Source organism: Astatotilapia calliptera, chromosome 15 (assembly GCF_900246225.1).
Source record: "Astatotilapia calliptera chromosome 15, fAstCal1.2, whole genome shotgun sequence".
NCBI lineage: Eukaryota > Metazoa > Chordata > Actinopteri > Cichliformes > Cichlidae > Astatotilapia > Astatotilapia calliptera.
Genome location: NC_039316.1, coordinates 1,460,860 through 1,482,902, shown reverse-complemented (window position 1 = coordinate 1,482,902; position 22,043 = coordinate 1,460,860). Strand labels below are relative to the sequence as shown.

The 22,043-nt window shown below is 42.1% G+C and overlaps 1 protein-coding gene and 2 non-coding genes across 3 annotated transcripts; 2 read left to right on the top strand and 1 right to left on the bottom strand.

Moving 5' to 3' along the window:
* The first annotated feature begins 5 nt into the window (after positions 1-5).
* trnat-ugu (transfer RNA threonine (anticodon UGU)) lies at positions 6-78 on the top strand. The gene has a single exon. It is a non-coding gene; the product is annotated as a tRNA-Thr (tRNA).
* Positions 79-1,041: 963 nt separating this feature from the next.
* On the top strand, positions 1,042-1,124 carry trnal-cag (transfer RNA leucine (anticodon CAG)). The gene has a single exon. It is a non-coding gene; the product is annotated as a tRNA-Leu (tRNA).
* An 8,772-nt stretch (positions 1,125-9,896) lies between these two features.
* On the bottom strand, positions 9,897-20,883 carry ism2b (isthmin 2b). The gene is made up of 6 exons (XM_026143151.1): positions 19,815-20,883; positions 15,996-16,247; positions 14,841-15,168; positions 12,891-13,028; positions 12,701-12,769; positions 9,897-12,481 (listed from the first exon to the last, which is right to left on the bottom strand). Exons 1-6 carry the CDS (start codon positions 19,923-19,925, stop codon positions 11,964-11,966), a joined length of 1,416 nt encoding a protein of 471 aa, XP_025998936.1. The 5' UTR covers positions 19,926-20,883; the 3' UTR covers positions 9,897-11,963.
* Between the last annotated feature and the right edge of the window lie 1,160 nt (positions 20,884-22,043).

The window sequence follows — 22,043 nt, the reverse complement described above, 5'->3', positions numbered from 1 at the left end:
GCACAGGCTCCATAGCTCAGTGGTTAGAGCACTGGTCTTGTAAACCAGGGGTCGCGAGTTCGATCCTCGCTGGGGCCTGTCGCAGGACAACCTTTTAATCCCTTCAACATAATTAAAAAAAAAATTCAGGTATGTTACATTGTTGCTGTTTTTTCTTTTCGTTCTCTAATAACCATGTTGATCGACAGAGACGGATTTACGGCCGTGTCATTGGTGGCCAATAACATTTATATCTAGAATGTTTCAGTCAGTCATGTTTCGCACTGATCACCACCTGCACTCATGTATATATCTATCTACTTAGCACTTTTAATTCTTATTCTTATTTTTATTTTCATGTCTATTTAAGCGTAATTTATGACAGTATGTTTGCACTGAAGCACCGCAGCAATTTCCTAATGTTGTAAACCTGCTCAACATTTGGCAATAAAACCCTTTCTGATTCTGATTCTGATTCGCTTAACTCAAATTGTACAGGTTCAATTATTAGCTGGCTTTTTTGTTGTTCGTCAACTACGTAGTGTTACCACGACGAGCAAAACATTTCTCGTGCTACATCAATATTAAATGAATAGTCACAATAGTTATCACTAGGTAAACGCTATAATCGTCTTATAAACAGTTTAAGACATTTAACTTCCGAGTCATCATAATTAAAATGGCATATTAATATTCACAGATCAAAACCTACATGCTTGACTGAAAAAGACTGAGGTACTTTGAGTAATAATAATCATAAATAATCCCTCGGTTACATAAAGCGCTAATGAAAACAGAAGGCTTGGGCTTGATATAATTTCATGTTATAGCATTAGAAATACGATCCAACAGCGACCCCTGTCTCCGACTCTCGAAAATTGGTTCAATTTCTAATCTGGCGAGCCTAAATTTCTGAGTAACACAAGCAAGAGTCATCGCCTGCATGAAGCTGTACAGTACATAAGCATCATTATTACAGCTATGAAACATACCAAACAATAGTAGATGGGTCGATGGACTCAGTCACACTCAGAAGGGAATGTGATCTTTGGGTAACTCAACGTCAGGATGGCCGAGCGGTCTAAGGCGCTGCGTTCAGGTCGCAGTCTCCCCTGGAGGCGTGGGTTCGAATCCCACTTCTGACATCAGTTATTTTCTTGAACAACTGAGGTTCTGAAGACGGTTTTCCTGTGAAATGCTCGTACACGGTCCATGATGAGGCAAACTTGCTCTCAAACCGCATGTAAATGTGCTCTTATCCCCTTGGATGCTGGGAATTTGAAAACAGAAATTTTTAATTTGCAAGAGCTCTTAATCTACTAATACGAATCAACATTGCTATAAAACACTTGGCTGGAAAATATGAACCCATGAAATGTCAACAAGGAAAAGAAAGCTGTTTTTATTGTAATTATTTTTATGTGATAAATACCATGACCATAACCAACAATAATAAAAATGTAATTAGCAGAATTTCTAAGATGAATGTAGGCTATGCCGCAAAAGTGCTTCCTTAGAATACGTATGTTAGGTCACCCCATGAGCCATATGAATTGAATTAATGCACCAAAAGTTTAGCAGGAGCAGGCTTGTGTGGCACCGCGCCCTGTAAACTTCAGCGCACGATGTGACGCAGATGCAGTTTTGACTCATCACAACTTTTAAAACAAACTGTAAATGGGGGAAAGGCAGGGAATTCCTTCGAAACATAAAACAGGATCAGTTTTGTGCTTATTACAGAGATAGATGTGCTTCACACATCAGATCCCGCCTGCCTTTTCCCCTCTGCTGGCGAAGCGGGAAATACTCTCTCGGTTCATGCGATTACACTCATTTCCAGGAGCGCCGGGTAATTGCTTGAGTCAGCACAGAATCTCACGTAGATGTGATGAAGACACGCGTACAGAAGCGACGCGCTGAGTGATGCGAATGGGCATTGTGACTCAAATGCGCACTTATGTTCGCTCGTGTAAATGTGCTGGCTGAGCATTAAGCACACTGCGCGGTGCTTAAGCGGGCTGAAAGGCTGTGACTAAGTGAGCGTATAAACTGTTACTTTAACTCTCCTAAACTGATTTCTTCTCTCTCAGTCCCAGCAGCATGAGCCTGTGCAGCATCCTATTTATAGGACCCAGTATTGCGATCCATGTGATTAGGCTGACACAAAGCTAGAAGAGGAGATCCATGATTACTATCTCCAGACGTGGGTGGTGATATATACGCACACTGTGGGATTATTTTGACATGCTAAGCCGAGTTGTTGATTGCTTTTTAGTAACAGTGTGCTGGGTGAATTCACCAGTGTGAAAATCTAAGGCGGTTTAATACGCTATGGTTTCTGATTTACGTGGATCTTTTTTAGGTCACTTATTTCAAAAAGATTTAAGTGAAATGTGATTTCTAGAACAGGCCAGCAGTTTATATACATCACCTGCCGACTGTAAGCTAAAACATTTAGCCGCAAAATACATTTTATTTGTTTAAATTATTTTATTTTTAATTTCATTTAGTGGTTTAAGCTTCATAGATATGACTTTTTCATCTCCCTGTCATGATATTAAAATGTTTTCTTATATGGACTCCTGTCAGAAAGAAAGCTTTCAGGCTGGACTCTGTGCAGCTAAGTACTCCCTGTGATTCTGTAGCTTGTAGCATAACTTTAAGTTATTGTTTTCTGTATGTTACTTCAGTTCACTCAGGTTCTTTTAAAGCCCTGCCAAGGTTTTTCAGTCAGATTGAGGTCTGGACTTTGGGCCACTGCATCACCTTAATCCTTTTTCAGCCATTCTGTTGAAGATTTGCTGCTGTGCTTGAGGTTGGTGTTCTGCTGTATGACCCAGTTTCAGCCAACCGTCATCTTACAGACAAATTGGCCTCACATTAGACTCTAGAATACTTTAGTATACAGAGTTCATGGTTGAATCAGTGGTTGCAGGGCTCAAACCAAACCCAAATCATCACCCCTCCACCACGGTGTTTCTGCAGATATGCTGTCTTTGGTTTTCACCAGACGTGGTGCCCTGCATTAATGACAAAACATCTCCACATTGGCCTCATTTGTATATTTTTTTCAAGTCTTGTTGTTTGTTAAGATGCAACTTAAAAACCTAAGCTATGGCACCTTATGGCGTTCTTTCTTTCCTTCTCTGAGAATTGCACAGTCTGAAGATTTTGTCATTTTGTTAACACACCTGAGTGCTCCAGTCCAGCAAAACCTCTACTTTTATACGGGTGCATTTAATTGGCACCACATGGCTGATATTTACCCTCTTAATTCCTATACAATACAATACAGTTTTATTATATAGCACATTTAAAAACACAAAGGCACACCAAAGTGCTTCACAATAATACAGAAAATCAACATAAATCAATTAAGAAAGTACAGATTGGGCACTAGCACCAGCACAGACGGAAAGGAGGCACTAATAGACCAGAAGAGTTAAGTAAAATAGGTATCGAACATCCAAAGGTTAGGTGCAGCTGAAGCAAAGGCATGATCGCGTCTGGTCTTCAGCCTAAACTTAGGTTGGGCCAGGAGTAATTGACCTGATGATCTTAACGCTCGGCAAGGAGAGTACAGATTGAGGAGATCAGTGAGATAACTGGGCGCAATATTATTCAGAATTTTAAAAGTGACTAGCAAAATCTTAAACTCAATGCGATATTTAACCAATGTGAATCAACAAGAGCTGGAGTGATAGAATCTAATTTTCTAGCTCCAGTAAGAAGGTGAGCCGCAGCATTCGGAACAAGCTGTAGCCTATGAAGAGCGACGGCTTGGAGACCAAAGTAAAGAGAATTACTACAGTCTAACCTGGAGGTTCCTTCCTATGGAAGGATTTACTTGGATTTTGGAGAACTCTAAACCGTTCTTATTCACATGGCTCGATTTCATAAATACCAAACAAAGTCCTAAAATGATGAAAATAAATAATAAAATAATAATAGAAAATATTATTATTATTATTTTATAAATAATAAAATAATAATTAAATAAAACATAAATAGCTTTTAAAAAATTCTCTTTATTCTTTCAAATATTAGGTCATTTATTAGGCTACAAACAAAGCGTTATATCCAGGACTGCTGCAGTTCAGGCTGAATTAATAAGGCCTGTGTACTTACAAATGATGACCAGCAGATGGTGCTCAATGACAGCTTCCAAAATAATTCCCACCATTCTTTCTGGCCTTTTTCTTTAGAGAACTAAAGTACGACATACATAGACTTGCTAGAAAACACTGTAATGGTTTCTACTTTAAAACACACTTTTTTTTAATCAAACATTTAAACGAGAATGCCGTCTGTTTTTTGTTTCCAACATTTCCTGCAAGACAAGATCGCAATTCTGATCTAAGGAATCCAATAATCCTCATCTGACCTTAAATACCACTTTCTTTCTATTTGTTTGATACGATCCAGCCACTTTTACTGCTACGGCCGCTTCATACCTGTGCATATTGTTCGCAATAACCTTCAAGCTTGTCTGCATTCTTATCTTAAAAAGAACAAGCAATCATATTTTGGTCCAGGATCTTGGCTCTGTGTAAACGCTGGAGGCTGGGGGCCGTTTGATGTTGTTATGGCTGGCTGGCTGCCGCCTCAGCACTACTGGATCTGCAGGCCCCTCTCATGTCCAAAGGTATTGTGTTGGCTGTTCTTTTGATTATATTATCAACAGAGAGAAAATTAAGACTCCCACTGGACATGAGTAAACAAACAAAAGTTTGTAGAGTCTGGTTCATCCAAAGAATGTCAGCTATTCAGACTGCTCTGAGGATATTGATGTCCAGTGTTGGGATTATCATGCCGAATATTATTCTTACTTGAAAATGTTATCAGTCCTTGGTTTGCGAGAGAGATGAAAAGCATGAAAATACTAAAGAGGGAAGGACAAGTATCCCAAACTTGAGATTGTTCATGTAAATGCACGCCGAACCCAGTTTTTTTAATCTCTTAAGCTGGAATGTGACAGCGAGGGTTGTTTGTTTTCAGCTGAAATACATCAGTAATAACTGGATATGTCCTTGTGAAAATTTGACCGGGCGTATTTAGGTTCATCTCTTTGAAAAACTGTCGTGCAGATACCTTTTAAAATCGTACGTATTGATTGCAATTTAACTTGTGACAGGATTATATTATGCCTAGAGGATCACCTAATTATTTTTCCCCAATCACCACGATATTGTTATCAAGCCAAACCAATGCTGAAAACTGCATTTGCTTTAGCGGCCACTTGAGGCCTCTTGTCCTGTTGCCTTTCATATTAAATTAATTCACATAAAACACAGACTTAGCTTCTGGGTCTGACACGTGAAGCCAGCATGAAAGTGACTTAAACCATTCTTTTTACAGGCCACCAGGGGTGGTTGCAAAAAGACCTACAGTCCTATAGTATCTACAGGCAAACAGCCCTCTGCAAAGACATCTGTAACCACTTTACTGAGGAGTTCATGCCCTCATTTTGGGTCATACTGCACAAAACATGAAGTTTATTTTGTAAAATTGGGGTATTCTAGGCATCAGAGATGAGGAACAACACGCCAGTGAACTTGTAGCTTCACATGTCATTGGTGTCACCTCATCAAAATGTGACCTGAGAACCAACTGGTGATGCCATGGTAACTAAATCCCTCTCTAATGCTGTGTATGGTTAAAATGGCAAATACAACAACTTTGAAAGGCATATTTGTCATACTGTAAGCATACCTATGGGTAATTTCACCAACAACATTCTTGACAAAGAATGTCACTTTCCGAGTCACTGTGAGTCACTCTGTCTGCAAACTGGTGACTCCTTAGTTTTCTGTGGTTATTCTTGCATCTAGAAAGTTTTCTTGACATCTAGTATTTTTGTAGTCTGCAAATCAAGCTAGCTAGCACGCTCCGCCTTCCCATTTCACTGTAACAATCGTAGTGTATCCTCGTCCTTAACGGATGGGCTAACCTCAACAAAACCTTTCACAAGCATCATCACACATGCAGCGATTATTAACATTTATACATTTTAAAAAGGCTTTATTATAAATGCCAATTCTTTGGATTTTATGATTTTTTGAATATGGTGTTCCAACATGCAAAATGAAGCTGGCAAATGAGTCAACCAGTCACTGTTGACAACATGCAATTGCCATTAATTCGGCCTGCTGGTGTTAGCATTTAGCTTCAAGTACATTTGTGCTTAAGTAGTTTTATATTTGCAGGGTTTTCAGTCTGTAAGAGTGGAAGTACAAATTGTGTGAAGTGCCACTTGTATCCCACAGCTCCTCTTTTTTCAGACTCTCCCTGGGATAGAGGCTCCATTTTCAGATTAGTTTTGTTGACCACCTGAGAACAAGGCCTTCCTCTGTGTCAAGCTGGTCAAGGAATGGGATAATTCAGGCCTGCAGATAATCCATCAGTTCCACTGATCCTTTGGTATTCTCCAAGTCGCATAGGTAGAGCTGCTGAGGCATGTGTATGGATCTGTTCGTGTGTGCAGACATGCATATGTGAATTAGCGTTTAATTAGGTTTGTGAGCACGTCCGTAACGACCGCTTTACTCGACCTTACTGAACCCTTTTCTGTCTCGGTGAATATATGTTTGTTTGTGTGGAGTTACCCACGTCACAAGCGATCGGCGGGAGAGCTGGGGATGAGGCTGCCTGTAACAGGAGCAGCGAGGCACTTGAAGGACCGTGCTGTTTGCAGGTCGACCAGCCGCAGCACACCCAGAGGAAATCTCATGTTCCTGCCAGCCTGCAAAAGTAAACAGATCTGTAACCACCGAGGGCTGGCACCAGGCCTGGGCCACCAGCGCTATAACTAAAGGAATGAATCACATAACACACACACACACGTTCACGGCCTAAAATTAGAGTGCACGGCAAAGAGCGTATCCAGAATCCTCCACGCCGGTCCGGTCTTCTCACATTTCGTGCGTAAAATCAATCGCCCTAATTTGAAAAACAATGATTTTTGTCAGCTTGAACTTCTGTGCAACCACAGCACACTCCCTCTGTGACATGATCCACATGCTCTCCATAAGCTGTGAAGTGTATTCACCCAGTTTTAAACGCATCTGCCCAGAAAAAACTCCTGCTTCATTCAATATTCCAGACAACATCTTTCAGCTACAAAGCTTTGAAACCTCCCCTCCCTTTTATGTTCCCTTTCCCTCTCTGTTTCCCTCTCCCTGCTTTCTCCTCTGTCTACACATCTGCGGTTATTTATCTGTTATTCTGTGGGAGCAATGTGGTCAACATGTGTCTGGCTTCCCTCCACACAGCACTCATCTGTAGTCAACTTAGGAATCACTGGACGACCATAGTAGATCTACCAAACTCTAAGTAGATACTCTCCATGGAGATGGAGACTGATTTTTATATGTTTTTCTAAAGCATGTAGACATGACAGTAAATCTTTCTGCAATGGGGGCCCACTTTTAAACCAATATTCTTTTGTTTCTTGGGTGAATGTGGGCAGTAAATGAAGGTTAGCCAACATGACCTACAGGAATTAGGGGATCTGAAAGGAGTATTTGGCTTGCCTAAGCCTATGGATTTGCATTAGCCTGACCTTTAAACTTTTAATCTCAATGTTATTTAATCCTCTGGAAAGAGTATAGCCTCAGACAATGTTATGGTACGAGTAGGTCAACCTAGGCCACAGCAGAGATGGCTGCAAGGTGAAGAATCCTTGGGCATGATATACGAGATGCCCCCAGATGCATTTGATTGAGTGTAAATGGTGAACTTTTCTAGTAAGAAAATGCTCTGTGTGCTCAAATAAAGCGGAAAAGTGCTATATAAGTACCACACTATTTACCCACTTTCTGGAACATCAGTTTAAAGGATTTTCTAGCCAAAAACCACCATCAAGCTCTTTCTCTCTCTGTCTTGTAAAGTCTTTCAACTTTGGGCCCAAACCACAATTGATAAATTAGATTCGTGAATTATGCCTCACCCTCGTGAATCACAACTAGGACAGCTATAACATGTTTGTAAATCGTGACCCATGCGTGGCTCGATGAAGCTGTGGCTGATTGTTTGGAAGTCTTAGAGAAAATGTTAGTATGACTTTTGACTTGTAGACGTGAAGTCAAGTCTTGAGGCAGACCACTGTTACACTGAGAAGAAGCAAACACAATCAACAGAGTAGGCTGATGAAATGTTGGACTGTGATGGTGCAAGCAGTGACTCTTTGCTAACATGCTAGCAAGGTGCCTCACTCAGTATGTACTTGGTGACGGAGTTGGGGAAATTGGGTCCAAATCAAATATAGTGCCCAGTCGCTGCCCAGTTCATTATCTATATCTGTTTAACTGCTGGGGAATGCAGATATCTTATGAGCCAGTCACGTTGCAGCAACTCGATGCATTTAGGTCAAGGTGACCTGCTGAAGTTAAAACTCAGCATCAGAGTGGGAAAGAAAAATGATTCAACTGACATGGTTGCTGGTGACAAGTGGGTTGGTCTGTTTCACAAACTGTTGATATGCAGTGATTTCTCCACACAATCATCTCTAGGGTTTCCACACAATGGTCCCCTCCAAAATATCCAGTGGGCATCAGTTTTCTGGGTGAAAATGTCTTGTTGATGCCAGAGGTCACAGGAGGACAGAAGGTAACAGTAAGTCAAATGACCAAATGTTACTACCAAGGCTGTGGTTCCCAAACTTTTTTTGCTAGGCCCCCCTTTGTATTACAAGAAAAATGTTCGCACCCGTGCAGGTGAAGCCAAAGGGAAGATATGCTTCACCATATTTTCTAGTCTTTGGCTTGGAAGGAAGTTGGTTTGGAAACATATTTGGCGATGCTTCATCTCCTGCTTTGCGTTTGTGTGTGACGTCAAAAACCTGTCCATTATGCTAGCAGTGTCCGAGCGCTCTTTTTTTTTTCTTTTCTTTTCATACCACGCCCCCCTCCCACACTTTGGGAACCTCTGCTACCAAGGTATGCAGAAGAGCATGTCTGAACACACAACGTGTCGAACCTTGGAGCAGATTGGACCACACCAAGTGTCTTCCCTGAACTAAGAATGAGAAACTGAGCTCACATAGGCTCACCAAAATTGGGCAATAAATGACTGGAAGAATAGTGTGATGAGTCTTGATTTTCTGCTGAGATATTCAGATGGTAGCATCAGAATTTAAGCATGGATCGATCTTGCCTCTCCAGTGGTGGTGTAATGTGTGTGTGTGTGTGGGGGGGATTCTTGGCTGTAGATTTCAAATCTGCAGCACCTCTGCGATGCTGTTATGGCACTATAGACCAAAGTCTTTGAGGAATGTGTCAAGGACGTTGTTGCGTCTTTGTCGCAAAGAATGAAGGTAGATCTGAAGGGAAAAGGGGGTCCACTACCAGCAAGGTGTACCTAATAAAGTTGTTGGGTGAGTGTATCCTTCATATGTTTTGGATTAAGCCTGTAACCTACATACCGGTAGTTTTTTTTTTCTTTTTCTTAATTTTAGATATAAAACTGTATCCACTCCAGGCATTAGTAACATATTGTTGAACTCTTACATACTGTTCTCCTCACATTCAGTTTGTTGGGTTCAAGTCCCCCTCGTAGGCCTTGGCGCCCCTAGAAGTGTCAGTACGGATCTGGATTAGCATCCAGGAATTTTTTAAAGGATTGTTTACCATTGCTAGATAGGAAAAAACTGCACATTCAGAATCATTTCTTTCCAAATGCATATGGAATAGAAATGACTAGAAGTGACAGACATCCTCTTTATATTGCTATATCACAAGCTGATCCAGATCCACATGACTGTCTGGATACAGGGATTCAATTCATGCATGTTGTTGAGGGAAATTTCAGCCTTGGCGGAGGCGTGCAGTCTCAGGCTGCTCATGTTTTTAAAGCATTCAGCTTGGCTCTACTACACAGTACCTAAAGAGTGGAAAAAGAAACACCACAAGAGTCAGATGATGAATGCAAGGTCTTTATATATATATTTCTTCAGTATAATTGCAACATATTTATAGAGTACTGCAGTAGAACAGAATAAAACACAGACACCTGTTGTTGTTTCATGTAGTGATATGAGGCAGGAGGTTTCCCTTTAGTTAATGGGTGCCTTCATTATTCAGTCTTACTAGTGCACCATGATGAGAGTAGAGTCATTTCAAAGCTTCAGCAAACTTAAAAAACAAGAACAGACAAATAAATACTGTACAACACCATATATGTAATACTAGATTCAGAAGTCACAAAAAGGTCATGCTTTTCTCAACAGAACAGTTATACGTATATATGCACCTTCATATAACAATGCAGCATTTCTGGCGAGTTTCCCTTCACAATAACACTCTCATCAACAAATGGCAAAAGTAAAGTGCCTTTTCTTTAGAATTGGTGATACCAAAATGCAAATGCATGATTGCAAAACTGCATCTGGATGCAGACTTCCTGAAAAGATAAAGGTTTGGAGCAGACATCCATAGAATTAGACTGGATAGAAAGGACAAGTGGCACACGAGGTCATTTGATAGGCTGTTATAGGAGTGAGGATTGTTTAAGTGATGTGCAGTGTTTAAAAACCTCTGTAGCTACAAAGCCAAAATATATTCTGAGAGCGGTTAAACAGTCGCTTGATCAATCTCACGAGCCACACTTAACACTCTTAAGCCACACACTTGAACACACACCATATAACGGTAAGAGACTATTACCAGTATCCTGCGTCAGCCTGTTTATGGGTCGCTACCTGAATGACCTCTCAGGGATGTTTATTTGAGAAGCGATGTCCTTTCTATCCAATCAAGCACTGTACATAAACTCAAAGACCTTAAACAACAAACCACACAATTCATCAACAACAGGGATCAAAGGACTCCAACTGCACTAAAGCATCATCTGTTCAGCAATTATTGATTACACACCCAACACTCCTCTACTAATCTTTACCCACAAGACTGTACAAGATCCAATAGTGCTCCGCTGTCGAGGTAAATGAGCAAATTTGTTGTGATGGTCAGCTAGTCCCCCCCTGAGAAGATAGCAGAGACACAATCTAAAAGAACGTAATGTTTTCCCCACATTGCGTGGAGATACGGAGGTGGGATTTACACAGGCACCAACAGTCAGACTTCTGTTTTAGCTCTTTGGCACCCAGATCACATATACTTCCTGGCAATGAAAGAAAATGTGTGGAAACACTTGAAATCAATCGGTGTGAAATAGCATTTGAAATCAAATGTTCTGTTCTTTTATAGTCTCTACCTGAAGACTAATAGCATCATTCTCTCTAGCAAACTAAGCACTTGCAAATGAATGTTCCAAATCCTTTTAGCTTAGTTGTCTGGCTGAGACCTCAAATTTCTCAATAACCTCCTACTTCAGTTAAGTAACTCAGAGGACTGGCTGAATGAATGTGTCCTGTGAAACTAATGTCTTGTTCCACTTTATAATGCCTTTGTAAAACCTGAAGGATTTTATACTGTAGCAGCATAGTTAGTTATCACCTGGACTGTCCAAGCCATGTGCTTGTTCCATCAATCAATCAAGCTCATATTCATTATATTTCCTCATGTAAAATCTACAATAAGCATGATCAGGATGTTTCCTTAATGTTGGTGTTGTCAATCACAAGCGCTCAAAGATAGCATCAAAAAAGCCAGTAGGCAGACATCATGCTTACACACACCCAGGAGAGAGTACTGGATATAAAGAGAAAGAGCTTGGTGTCATGCCAGATGTGTAACAGGTTGGCAAGTGATGAGACAACAATGTATTTTTTGTTTTAGTTCAGCTTGGTTGAGGCCGATATAAGGATAATGTGCCAAATCCTAACTTGAGGAAACCAGACTTCACCAATATTCCTAAACCTCCGCAAAACTCCTAACCTGTAAATTTCCTTCAAGTCATGTCTATTTAATTATTTATAGGTGGCTTTGATGTAATATTTCATGACTTTTAAGGTAGGCTACCTCCCCTCAAATTAGGATTGGGCCCTCTGACTCTCTGAGTGAAGTGGTAGTTTTGGCTGTGGTCCTTCAGTACTCCCTGGCCTCTTCGAGTTCATTCATGAACACGTCCTCGTGGGGGTTTTCTGGGCAACTCAGTCCATTGTTGGGTGGTCGCACCGCATGGAAGCGACTCCAGTCTCCCTTGCACAGAATCCAAGGCAGCACATCCACTTTGAAGTGCAGCTCGGGCGAAAACTCGGTGCTAATCAGGTTCGGCGTGCCTGCGCCTTTTCCTCGTGTGATCAGCCTCCCGCGGTCGTCGTAACAACAGTGCTGTGCCGCAAGGGTAGTCGAGTCACTGGACAGTGCCGAGCGGATGCAGCTGCGCGCTGAAGGCTTGTAGATGTCCAGGCGCTCCTTGGAGCCGCTGGCATCGTGCCAGCGGAACGGCCGTCCGTGAGCGTCATCATAGACACTGACCACAGTGTACGCGGCTTCGAAAGGGTAGGAGCAGGGGCAGTTGGGCAGCTCAGACAAAACCTGATGGAGGTACCTCTGCAGGAACTCGCTCTTACAATTGAGCCATTTCTCACAGCTGTCTACATCTGTTGGAAAGAAGACAGCAACACTGCATTAATCTCTGCCACTGCTGAGAGCATGAACAGATGAAAAGACACCATGGAGTCAAGTCTGAATCCTATACTTGCATCTGTATACATCTGCTTTACACTACTGAGTAAGCCTAATCTAGATCCAGTTCCAGTATATATCTGATTGAGAAACCTTTTTTACGGTTATGGAAAACTTCCCGAATAAACACTCACCTGTTCCAAAAGGCTCTGTGCCATTTTCCATTTCGAAAGGGAAAGGCTCTACCACAGTGTTGACATCACCTACATAGAGAGGGATAGATTAGCCGATTAGTGAAAAAAAAAAGCCCTGCAAATCAGAATAAAAATCTGAATCATTTAATGCACGTGTTAAAGTAAAATATGCTTGGAAGTAAAATATTACCCGGGCAGGGCTCCAGGTCACATTTAGAAGCTTCTGTCAGAGTACAGGAGTACCCACAGGACTTGGTCCTCTTCCTCTCACCATGTCCACATGTCACTGAACAGGGAGACCAGGGTGTCCAATCATCTATGTCTTTCTCTGTGGAAGAGAAAATGTAAACATCAGTGTCAGGAACCCAAAGGTACACAAGTAGTGCTTAACAGATTTTAACTTCAGACATTTATTTGCTCTTACGCACACAAACATGCAAACGTGTTTCAGCCTTGTGGCTTTCATCAGCGCATCAGAGACTGAAAATGTAAGCATTTTCTGTGAACTCATTTCCTACTGATCAAAACCTATTCCACACAAACAAGAAAAAGCCTATTAAGATTAAAGCACAAGAGAATTTACACAATGGGAAAAGTGTCGTAGAGATTACGAGAGGTGATGAGAAGATTAGAATAGCAGCTCTGCACCTTCCTTTTGTAATAGGTGGAGCTAATTGGAAGCAGCTTCGAAGTGTTGATAAATAATTACAAGCACAAGAGGAAGAACCGGCAAAATACAATAACACCGTTTTGTGTTGCTATGAACTAAACACGCACTTCGACAGGCTAATCCAAAATGAGCTTTCAAACTTTCCTGACTGCCTCAGCCCAATTTTCTCCTGGTCTAACCTTTCCCATGCAAACCCGTGTTCTTTTTAAGAAGGCTTCAGTAAAATTAAAGAGAGAAAAGCTGTGCTGTGGCTGTCCGCCTCCGCGCCATGCTTCCTTGTGGTGTTAATAACACTGAAAACAAGTCATTCTTGATTAAAGGCGAGGTGGGTGCAGAAATACCAGCTTGGGTGTAGCGAGCACCCAATTTTACTTCGTGGGCGCTGCCAACTCGCCATGTGGCCATACAGGAATGAGGTCTCAGGAGAGTCTTAATTATAGAAGAAGCTAAGGCAGACATCCTTGATTTATGTTCACCAAGCCTTTAGATGTGACCACTTTATAGGCATTGTTGCCTTTGCTCGCTCGTCTATACGCACAACAGTTAAACAGATGGAGCCTATATACCGATATAAAGGACAGAGGAAAAGCGTTACAGTAAAACCTAGTTTTAAGCACCTGTTACTGCATTACAATAAAACAGAGGAGTTTTGTGCAGCGTCAACCTTCATAACTGTTCAAAAACACAAATAGATTAATTGTGCACAAATTTGTATCTATGGGAAAACCTTTGACGACTAAAACTTTCATGCTGTGGTGAGTCTATGGCTGTGCACTGAATTAATTTGCTTTTCATTCACTGTACAAATCTGACCTCTTCTCATCTCGCACTATTTACTATTTTTACAACTGAACAAATTGTCTGTGCAAGCTGAGACACAACACTAGTTATGTGGATCCTTTAAAGCACCCCGAAATTCTTGAACTCGCTCAAAAGGCCAAGCCGCCGAGGGTACTGAGGACCATCAGGGTCTGAGGGGGGCCCGAGGGGTCCCAGGGAAAGATGAAAGGGCCGGACAAATGGCCGCTGTCATTCTCTGTTCCCAATCTGCCCTCTAATTGTCTACAAGCAGAGGGCTGTTTTGTCCCAGGGAACAGTGCCGGCCTCACGCTGCCATTAGCAAAAGCATCAGACCCATCTTCAAAAGGCAGGCCTCTGCGACCAGCACAACCAGTGTCAACTTCAAAGTACCCATAACCCACAATGTCCTCATATTCAAGTGCTCATGCAGCCTCACTTGCTAGCATTGTTTGGATCTCTGTGACTACAGTTAACATGCAGTCTTTCTAAGCTACACTTCTTTCTCCAGCTCTACTTCAGGACCATCTTCATCGCTTTCAATATGATTTACTGAGCTATTTAGTGTCCAAAGGTTCATTTTTAAGCCTTTTTTTCCTTTGGGAAACAGAAACAGTTGTGTTTATACGGCCTTAGTTACACACAGAGAGTGCACCACTTTGCAAAACCTACCATAGTAACTCTGTATTGGATCCCAGCCTTCGTTCCAGTGAGTATCCCAGTCCCCGCCTACTCCGCTGGGTAAGGGCTCCTCACTACCGTAATCCAAAGAGTAATCTTCCTCCTCCTCTTCTTCGCCAGTTTCCTCCATGCCCGACCGGCTGTTGCTGTCCTCGCTGGAATCGGTGTAACTCCAAAACAGGGGCCAGAAAAGCTTCTTGCCTCCGAGCAAATCTACTGTGGATGAGGGGGAGGAGGAAGAGGAAGGTAGCCAATCTTTTTCCTTGGCAAGGTCCATCTCCACTTCCATTTGAGGATCATCGACTACTTCAATGGTCACCTGAGTAAAATAAGAGAGTGTCACTGATATCACAGCATGAACAACGCTTAAATGAATTATTTGGAGTCAATGAAAGATAATCAAATATTATCCATCTGAAATGTTCAATATCGCTACAATAAATCTGCTTTGCGGTTATGAAAAAGTACAGCATATACTTTTTGCAGCTTTAGTGCTTGACTTACAACTCTTCTTAAGAAATCAACCATGTCAAATCCTTGGAAGGGTATTTTAGTCAGGAAACCCGCTCTCCGGATCTAAGTAAGCCAGTCAGACGTAAGCATGAGCACTCAGTCAACTAAACGATCCTCTCAGGGAGAGAATGCGAACCTTTATTCTGGATAACTACCTCTCATTACCTCGATATGACTCATCCCAGATTCACAGTACTTCCAAGGGCCCACTTCAGCTGATGTAAAGACCAGACAGCAGTGAGACTAAAGAGAAAAGCTATGTTTCTGTAATTGTTGTAAAATGAATAGTTAGAAAGTAGCTTGACGATCGAGTACTATGGTCATTTCAGTATAGCTGGGTATATTCTTGCTGTTATCCTCGGCCTAGGGTAGGTCTTGTAGGTCTATGTTACATAAAATCTCCTCGGAAATCAAATGTCTCTGTACTTATATTGATGTACAGCAGATTGGTAAAACTATGTCTCGCATTCTGAATACTCTGACCAAACAGGAGAAGATAAGTGCCTGCAGAGATCATAGAAAAGACTAAATCTGTGTCTTCATCTGTTTGTTGTAGACATTAAAGGGTTTCCTTTTAGCCTCTAGACATATAACACAGAGGTAATATCACGTGACTCCCTTGTCCCTACTAACCTGTATGTTGGGGTTCTGTGAGTTAATGTCAGCTTTGGCCAGGTCTGGAAAGTTCTTCAGATCCAGTATAAAAGGTTTGGTCTCCTCCTCAGGCTCAGGTTGTGGAAGAACACCAAGGGAGCGGTGCTGGGGGTGAGACCACCTCCTCTGGTGGCTGTGGGGCTCAGGCAGCAGACTCTGAACCTGGTTCTGCTGCTCCAAAGCCTCAGAGGCAAACTGGACACCACCACTATGAATTGACTGGCCATGAGCCTGACGGAAAGAACAGGTAAATGCAGGTTACAGTGAGCACAAGTTATCTACTGGAATAATTTAAGAAACTAACCAAAAGAACACTTGACAGAAAAACTCTTAAGGTGCGATTCTGCTTGCAAGGTGACAAAGTTTGCAGACACCACCAGTGTGTGCTGCTTAAGGGCTGGTTGCAGAAAGAAAGATCTATTATTAATAGTGGCTTACTGAAGGGTCTAAAAACAATTAGTGTTCAGTTTTCAGGAAGAAAGCCTTTACACCATCCACCGCTTTGCAGCTTGGTAAGCAATTCCAAAAGGCCCCTGGGCATCCACTAACCAGCCAAGTCATCACCCAGCCTTCGGTTCGTTTTCTTTTTTTTTTCCCACAACAGTCATGCCATCCAGGCCGTGGACAAAGAGGGTCCTGTGCCAGAGAGAGATCCGCTTTTAGCTTTAATGAGAGGGCCTGGGAGGCGTGGGACCCCTGGGCTGATGCGAGTGTGTCTGAACCTGCTGTGCTGCCGCCGCTACTGCCACTGCTTAATTTGACCTTTCAGGTTTTACAGTTACTAAGAAGGAAGGCCGGCAGGAAGAATCGCTGATCTCCGAGATTAATGGTGATTAGAGGTGACATTATAATAGTGGGTAGTTGCGGAAACATGTACCAAATGTAGAATGCAGTCTCTAAAATGAGATGCTGTTTTTTGCTTAGTCTGTTTTAAATCTAATAGGACACATGACTGTTTCATGACAGTCACTGGTAAAGAGGAAAAAAACAAAAACCCCTAATGAACCCTTGTCTGCCATTCGTTCATGTTTTTGTCATCCTGTGAAAGAGCTAACTGGCCCAAACATATGATTTGACAAGAATTTCAGATTGGACCTGTGCCAGTTTGTGGTACGCTCAGCACAACAGTGGCAGTCGGTGGGCTAAAGAGCAGAAGAAACGCTTTAATGAATGACCAGTCAGTTCATGATTTATGGTTATGGCCTCGAGAACAGGGCAGACTTTTCAGGGACCGCCTGTGATCATCCCATAAAGAACTTATGTAGTCAGTCAAATCCAAGAATGTGAACACATAAAGCTGGTTAGGAGGCGGTGCCTGTCGGGGATGATAAATGATGGATAAAGGTGAGCCCTCCTCAAATATGTGTAAGCTGGTGGTGACAAACAGATACTTTTTTCTGGAAACATTTAGGTGTTTTCTTTGCACTATTTGCCACTTTTCTTACAAGAAATGACAACAAAAGTTGACTGAAAATAGCGATGGTGCACATTTTTTAAGCAAGAATTTTAACATTAATTGTAAGAATATAAGTAGCGGTGAGTAACATTACAGTTGTATTTATATTACTAATGTAAAACAGTTATGTTTACTGGATTTTAGAATTTTTAGATGAACATTTAATGTGAATTTTACTGAACATTTTATACTTTACAATACATAGTCAGCCAAAGAAGACCGCCAACTTGCTGTGCCCCCAACACGCAACACCCCCCACACAGATCTAATGATTCACCATCTTCAACATTACATCTCATGTCTGATATAAGATTTCACTGGTAAAAATTCACCCCCACATTGCTGCGTTTATCCCCGTACCTGACCTTAGTCCATACAGGTCATAACGGGCTTACACAAACCAAACACACACAAAATCTCAAGTCCAGAGTCATGAAAGAGACCGCATACTTTCACACCCTCCTCATCTCGTCCTGTTACACATCTGGATCCTGTATTCTTTCGCCCTGTATATCACTCTCCTCCTCCTTTCGTCCTCCCCCTCATTCTCTCTGATCGTGATCTCCTCCTCTTGGTAGTGGGGCTCCTCTGATCAAAGGCATCATGGCTGATGGCATGCAGTGCGTTTTAACAGGGACACTGCATGATGCACCGGGGGTACTCGGCTCTGGCCTGGGGACTGGATTTTCTTCTTGAAACAGCCTGACAATACACCCTTTTGGCAAACCGCAGCGTCCTGCTTTTAAGTGCCCGGAAAGACTGAATGTTGGGCTACTGTCACTGCTACTGCTGCTGCTGACACGCATTTAGGTTAGGGAGAGGAGGTCCGGAGACTGGATGGGGTGAGCCAGAGTAGAGGGGTAGGGACAAGATCCGGTTGGGGTTTGGGGGAGGGGGGTATGCAGTATGGCAGCCCTGATTTATGCACCCGCAGATATCAAAGGGTCCTGCACTTGGCTGTTTCCAAACCATTACAGAAGAACAATAAACTATGGACTCTCTTTGATCACCATCTTTGTGTAAATGGAAAGAGGACAACAAATGCATGCCTGGTAGAATCAGGGTGAGGTAGTGGAAGTTGGTATGTATAGTGGGGGTACAAAGCAGAAGAGGGCAAACAGGTCCCAGTATCTGGAAAAGAGGCCACTTCAACACAACGCCCCTCCCTCTATTCTCCACCGAGGCATGGGGGTAAAGGCAAAAACAGGAAATTCCACATTAACACAAAAAAGAGCCAACGTAAACAATCAGATGAATGACACTTGACCTGAGCTCCAGTGTGAGAGATGCCTAAGGCTTCCCTTTCTCTGGTTACATAAGCATCTTCTTACTGGGCACCCTAACCCATACTGAGCTTGTCCTCCTCCTCCCGCAGTCTTCCTCTGCTAATCTCCCCTCTTCATCCACCACTCACACATGCAGGGGGGGTCACAGGCAGAGAGAGTCGCCAACATTTGGCTTTTTGGTGAATGAAATGAGCAGTCACAGCAGCCACAGTAAGATTTTTATTTTCTTCTTGTCACTAATGAGACCTTCCTTGTGTCTTTTTGCTTTGACATCAATCAGGCAGATGATGAGAGAGAGAAAGTCCCAATAGGGCATCCATGGGAGGCCACACAAGAAGGAGAGAGTTCAAAGGCAAAAACTGAACCCTGACACAAACACACACAAGCAGACTTTGATATCCAAATATGTCCATGTGTAACACAAACATTCCCCTTTGACACACCGCACAGTGTGTGTGTGTGTGTGTGTGTGTGTGTGCGTGTGTGCAGAGAGTTTGGATTTAGCAGAGTGAATGCCCAGAGATGGCAAACCTTACTATACATGGAGAGAGCAGTGGAACAAAAGAAGGCAACAAATTTCTAATGTGGAAATTCTTTAGTTGATTAAAGAATGCCTGGAAAAAGAGGGTGAGAACATTTCATTAAGGTGTTTGTGATTTTTAAATTTCAGCAAACAAAATTACAAACAAATGCACAACATAAATTTTAAATGTTGCAAACAAAGTGAATAACTTAAATAATTTGCACCAAGCAGTTATATTACCAAGAGGCTGAATGGGAAATTAAAGCTAAGCACCAACTTTCTGATATTTTATTGTGCTCTAGTTTTAAAATTATGTTGGTACAATTTTATAAGCTATTGTAGTAATAAAAGGAACAGGACTCAGGAGACATTTTACAACCATCAGCAAAAACTTCCAACGCATTAGCTAATTGCCTGTCAGTGGCAAGTGTGATCTATGGCTTTTTCTAACTTGTTGCTAAACTCTACGCCACAAAAAAAGCCAACACACAGAAAGGGAAAAGAAAAAGGAAAAAATGGAGAAGAGAACTTACTTTGTGGGCAATATTCTTGCGTCTGGTAGGTAACCCTGTCACCACACTCACAAGAAGTATTGACCAGAGCACAACCAGCATCTGAAATCTTCTCGGGACCTCTTGACTCATCTTTTCCACTTCAAAGCTTCCCGTGAAGCCTAAAGGCGGTAAAAGTGCTTCACTGTGCACTGTGTGTTTTAGGTTAGATTACAGCTTTACAACAACAACACAAAAAACGCTTGTGTCCTTTTCGCGTTTTCTTCTCTCCGACTTTTGGCTCAGGACAAATAAAAGTTTTCAGCCTCGTCTATCAAGAAGTGTCGCAACTTTAATAAGATGCGCACGAGCGTCCGCAGGTATCCCGCGCGCTATCCATTCCTGACACCAGCGCCTCGCGCAGCAACTGTCAGTCCGTGTGGCGGCTCGAGCTCGATGCTGCGCTTCTCCATAAACACCGCGGGACGGAGGAGCTTTAAGTACCAGAAAGAAGTTAAATACCCCACGCAGAAACTCCCCGTCCGCACTGTCGCTCACTTATTCAGCTACTTCAGAGTGTGACTCACTCGTCGTGGGCGGGTGCTCACTTCCAATACATTGACATCTGGAGTTCATAGTACGCTGTGCATTTTGCTAGCTGTCTGTCTGATGCGTTCATCCATTATCCAGCTGAAGTTCATCCACCGGCTCTAGAGAGGGTGTGCGCGCGCACCGCCCAGCCAACCGGTTTCGGTAAACTTTCCTTTTACGCACGCATTCAGGGGGGTTGATGCTGAGGGAGGAGGGGGCAGGATGCTCATTGCTCACAGCTGTGCGGAGGGTGGGTGCGCTGGGCACTGAGGTACATGGTAAGGTTTAGTTTGCGTTGCAGACGGCAAGCCACAAGGCGGACATGCTCTCACGTGTTACTGGGAAAAGTTAGAGATTATCTTCAATCTCGAATACCAGTGGCTTAGGGGAGGAGTGTCAAATATAAGGCCCGGCAATAATTGTTTTTTTTGTATTTTCATAAATGTTACAGCTTATCCTCCTGATAAAGACACACACATTAATACTACAATGATGAAGTAACAGATAAGCAATTAAATGATACCATAGAAATGTCTAGTTTTACTGTGTCCACGGTAAAATAAACAAAAATAGGAAATTTCCCAGGAAATTAACAAAAACTTTCTTTATAATTACAGGACAGTCTGGGCAGTGAGGTCACAGACTTCTCTGTAATTTTACACATTTCTTACAAATTTAAGCCCAAAGTGACAGATTTATTTCATTTACTACATCTTTATATAGGTAAACTGAGATGTAGAAACTGCACTTTTTGTCCTAATAATGAGATATCTCAGAGATAAAATGTGAAGTTAGACATCTTTATGCTGACAGAGGGTATTCTTACTTGTCCTCCTTACTTAAGATCAAAGCATGACCCTCGAATGTAAGATGAGCTTGACAACACTGTTAAGTGAATTATTCAGCTTTAGCTCTGTGAAATTTTTTAATCAATTTAAATTTGTGTCACTGCTTTAAAAGTAGGTTAAAGGGCAGCCAATGACTGGACTGTAAGGAATGCTGACTTGTAAGGCAAGAAGCCTTTGTAACGTATTCTTCGTGAGCTGTGCCTGCAGTCTGCGTGTGTGTGGTAAATAAACACAACGTCTTTCTAGAAGTTGATACAAAGAAAGTGATTTAATCTTTGCAGCACCATTTCCAACAGCACGGTCAACAAACATCATGGCTTTATAAACTCCTTTAAGTGGTTTATCTCCAACCCAAATACGATTCCAAAAGGCAAAAGCAACAGATAAGTTTCCACTGGTCATTGCAAGCAAGTTTACAGGTATTGTAAGCAGCTGTGCATTTGAATCATTTCTGCAGACATTAAACCTGCAGTTTCAGTGAGGGGAAACCAGGCTGAGAAAAACAGCCGTGTTGCTGTTTGCAATTACATTTTTTTTTTTTTTTGCCTCCATGGACAGAAATGTGAAGACTTAACATACTGCACGGCCCTGCAGGAAACTGAGTTTTATGTCAGGGTGCATACAGATCATAATGAAGTGTTCCACATTTTATTGCTTGTTAACAGCAAATGCATCACCGATCTGTTAGTCAAACTATTTTTTTTGTGGGAACACAGTACTGGAATGATACAGACCAAAAAAAAAAAAGAAAAAAAAAAAAAAAAAAAAGTGACTAATGTATGATGGATGTACGGTTTAAAAGACCAGCAAATAGCAGTCACGCTGTGCTGAA

Coding starts and splice junctions, on each gene's coding strand:
- ism2b (XM_026143151.1), bottom strand. CDS start 19,925: ATGAGTCAAGAGGTCCCGAGAAGATTTCAGATGCTGGTTGTGCTCTGG. Junction 12,770..12,890: donor TGACCTGGAGCCCTGCCCGG/GTAATATTTTAC, acceptor CTCTCTATGTAG/GTGATGTCAACACTGTGGTA. Junction 12,482..12,700: donor CACAGAGCCTTTTGGAACAG/GTGAGTGTTTAT, acceptor TCTTTCCAACAG/ATGTAGACAGCTGTGAGAAA.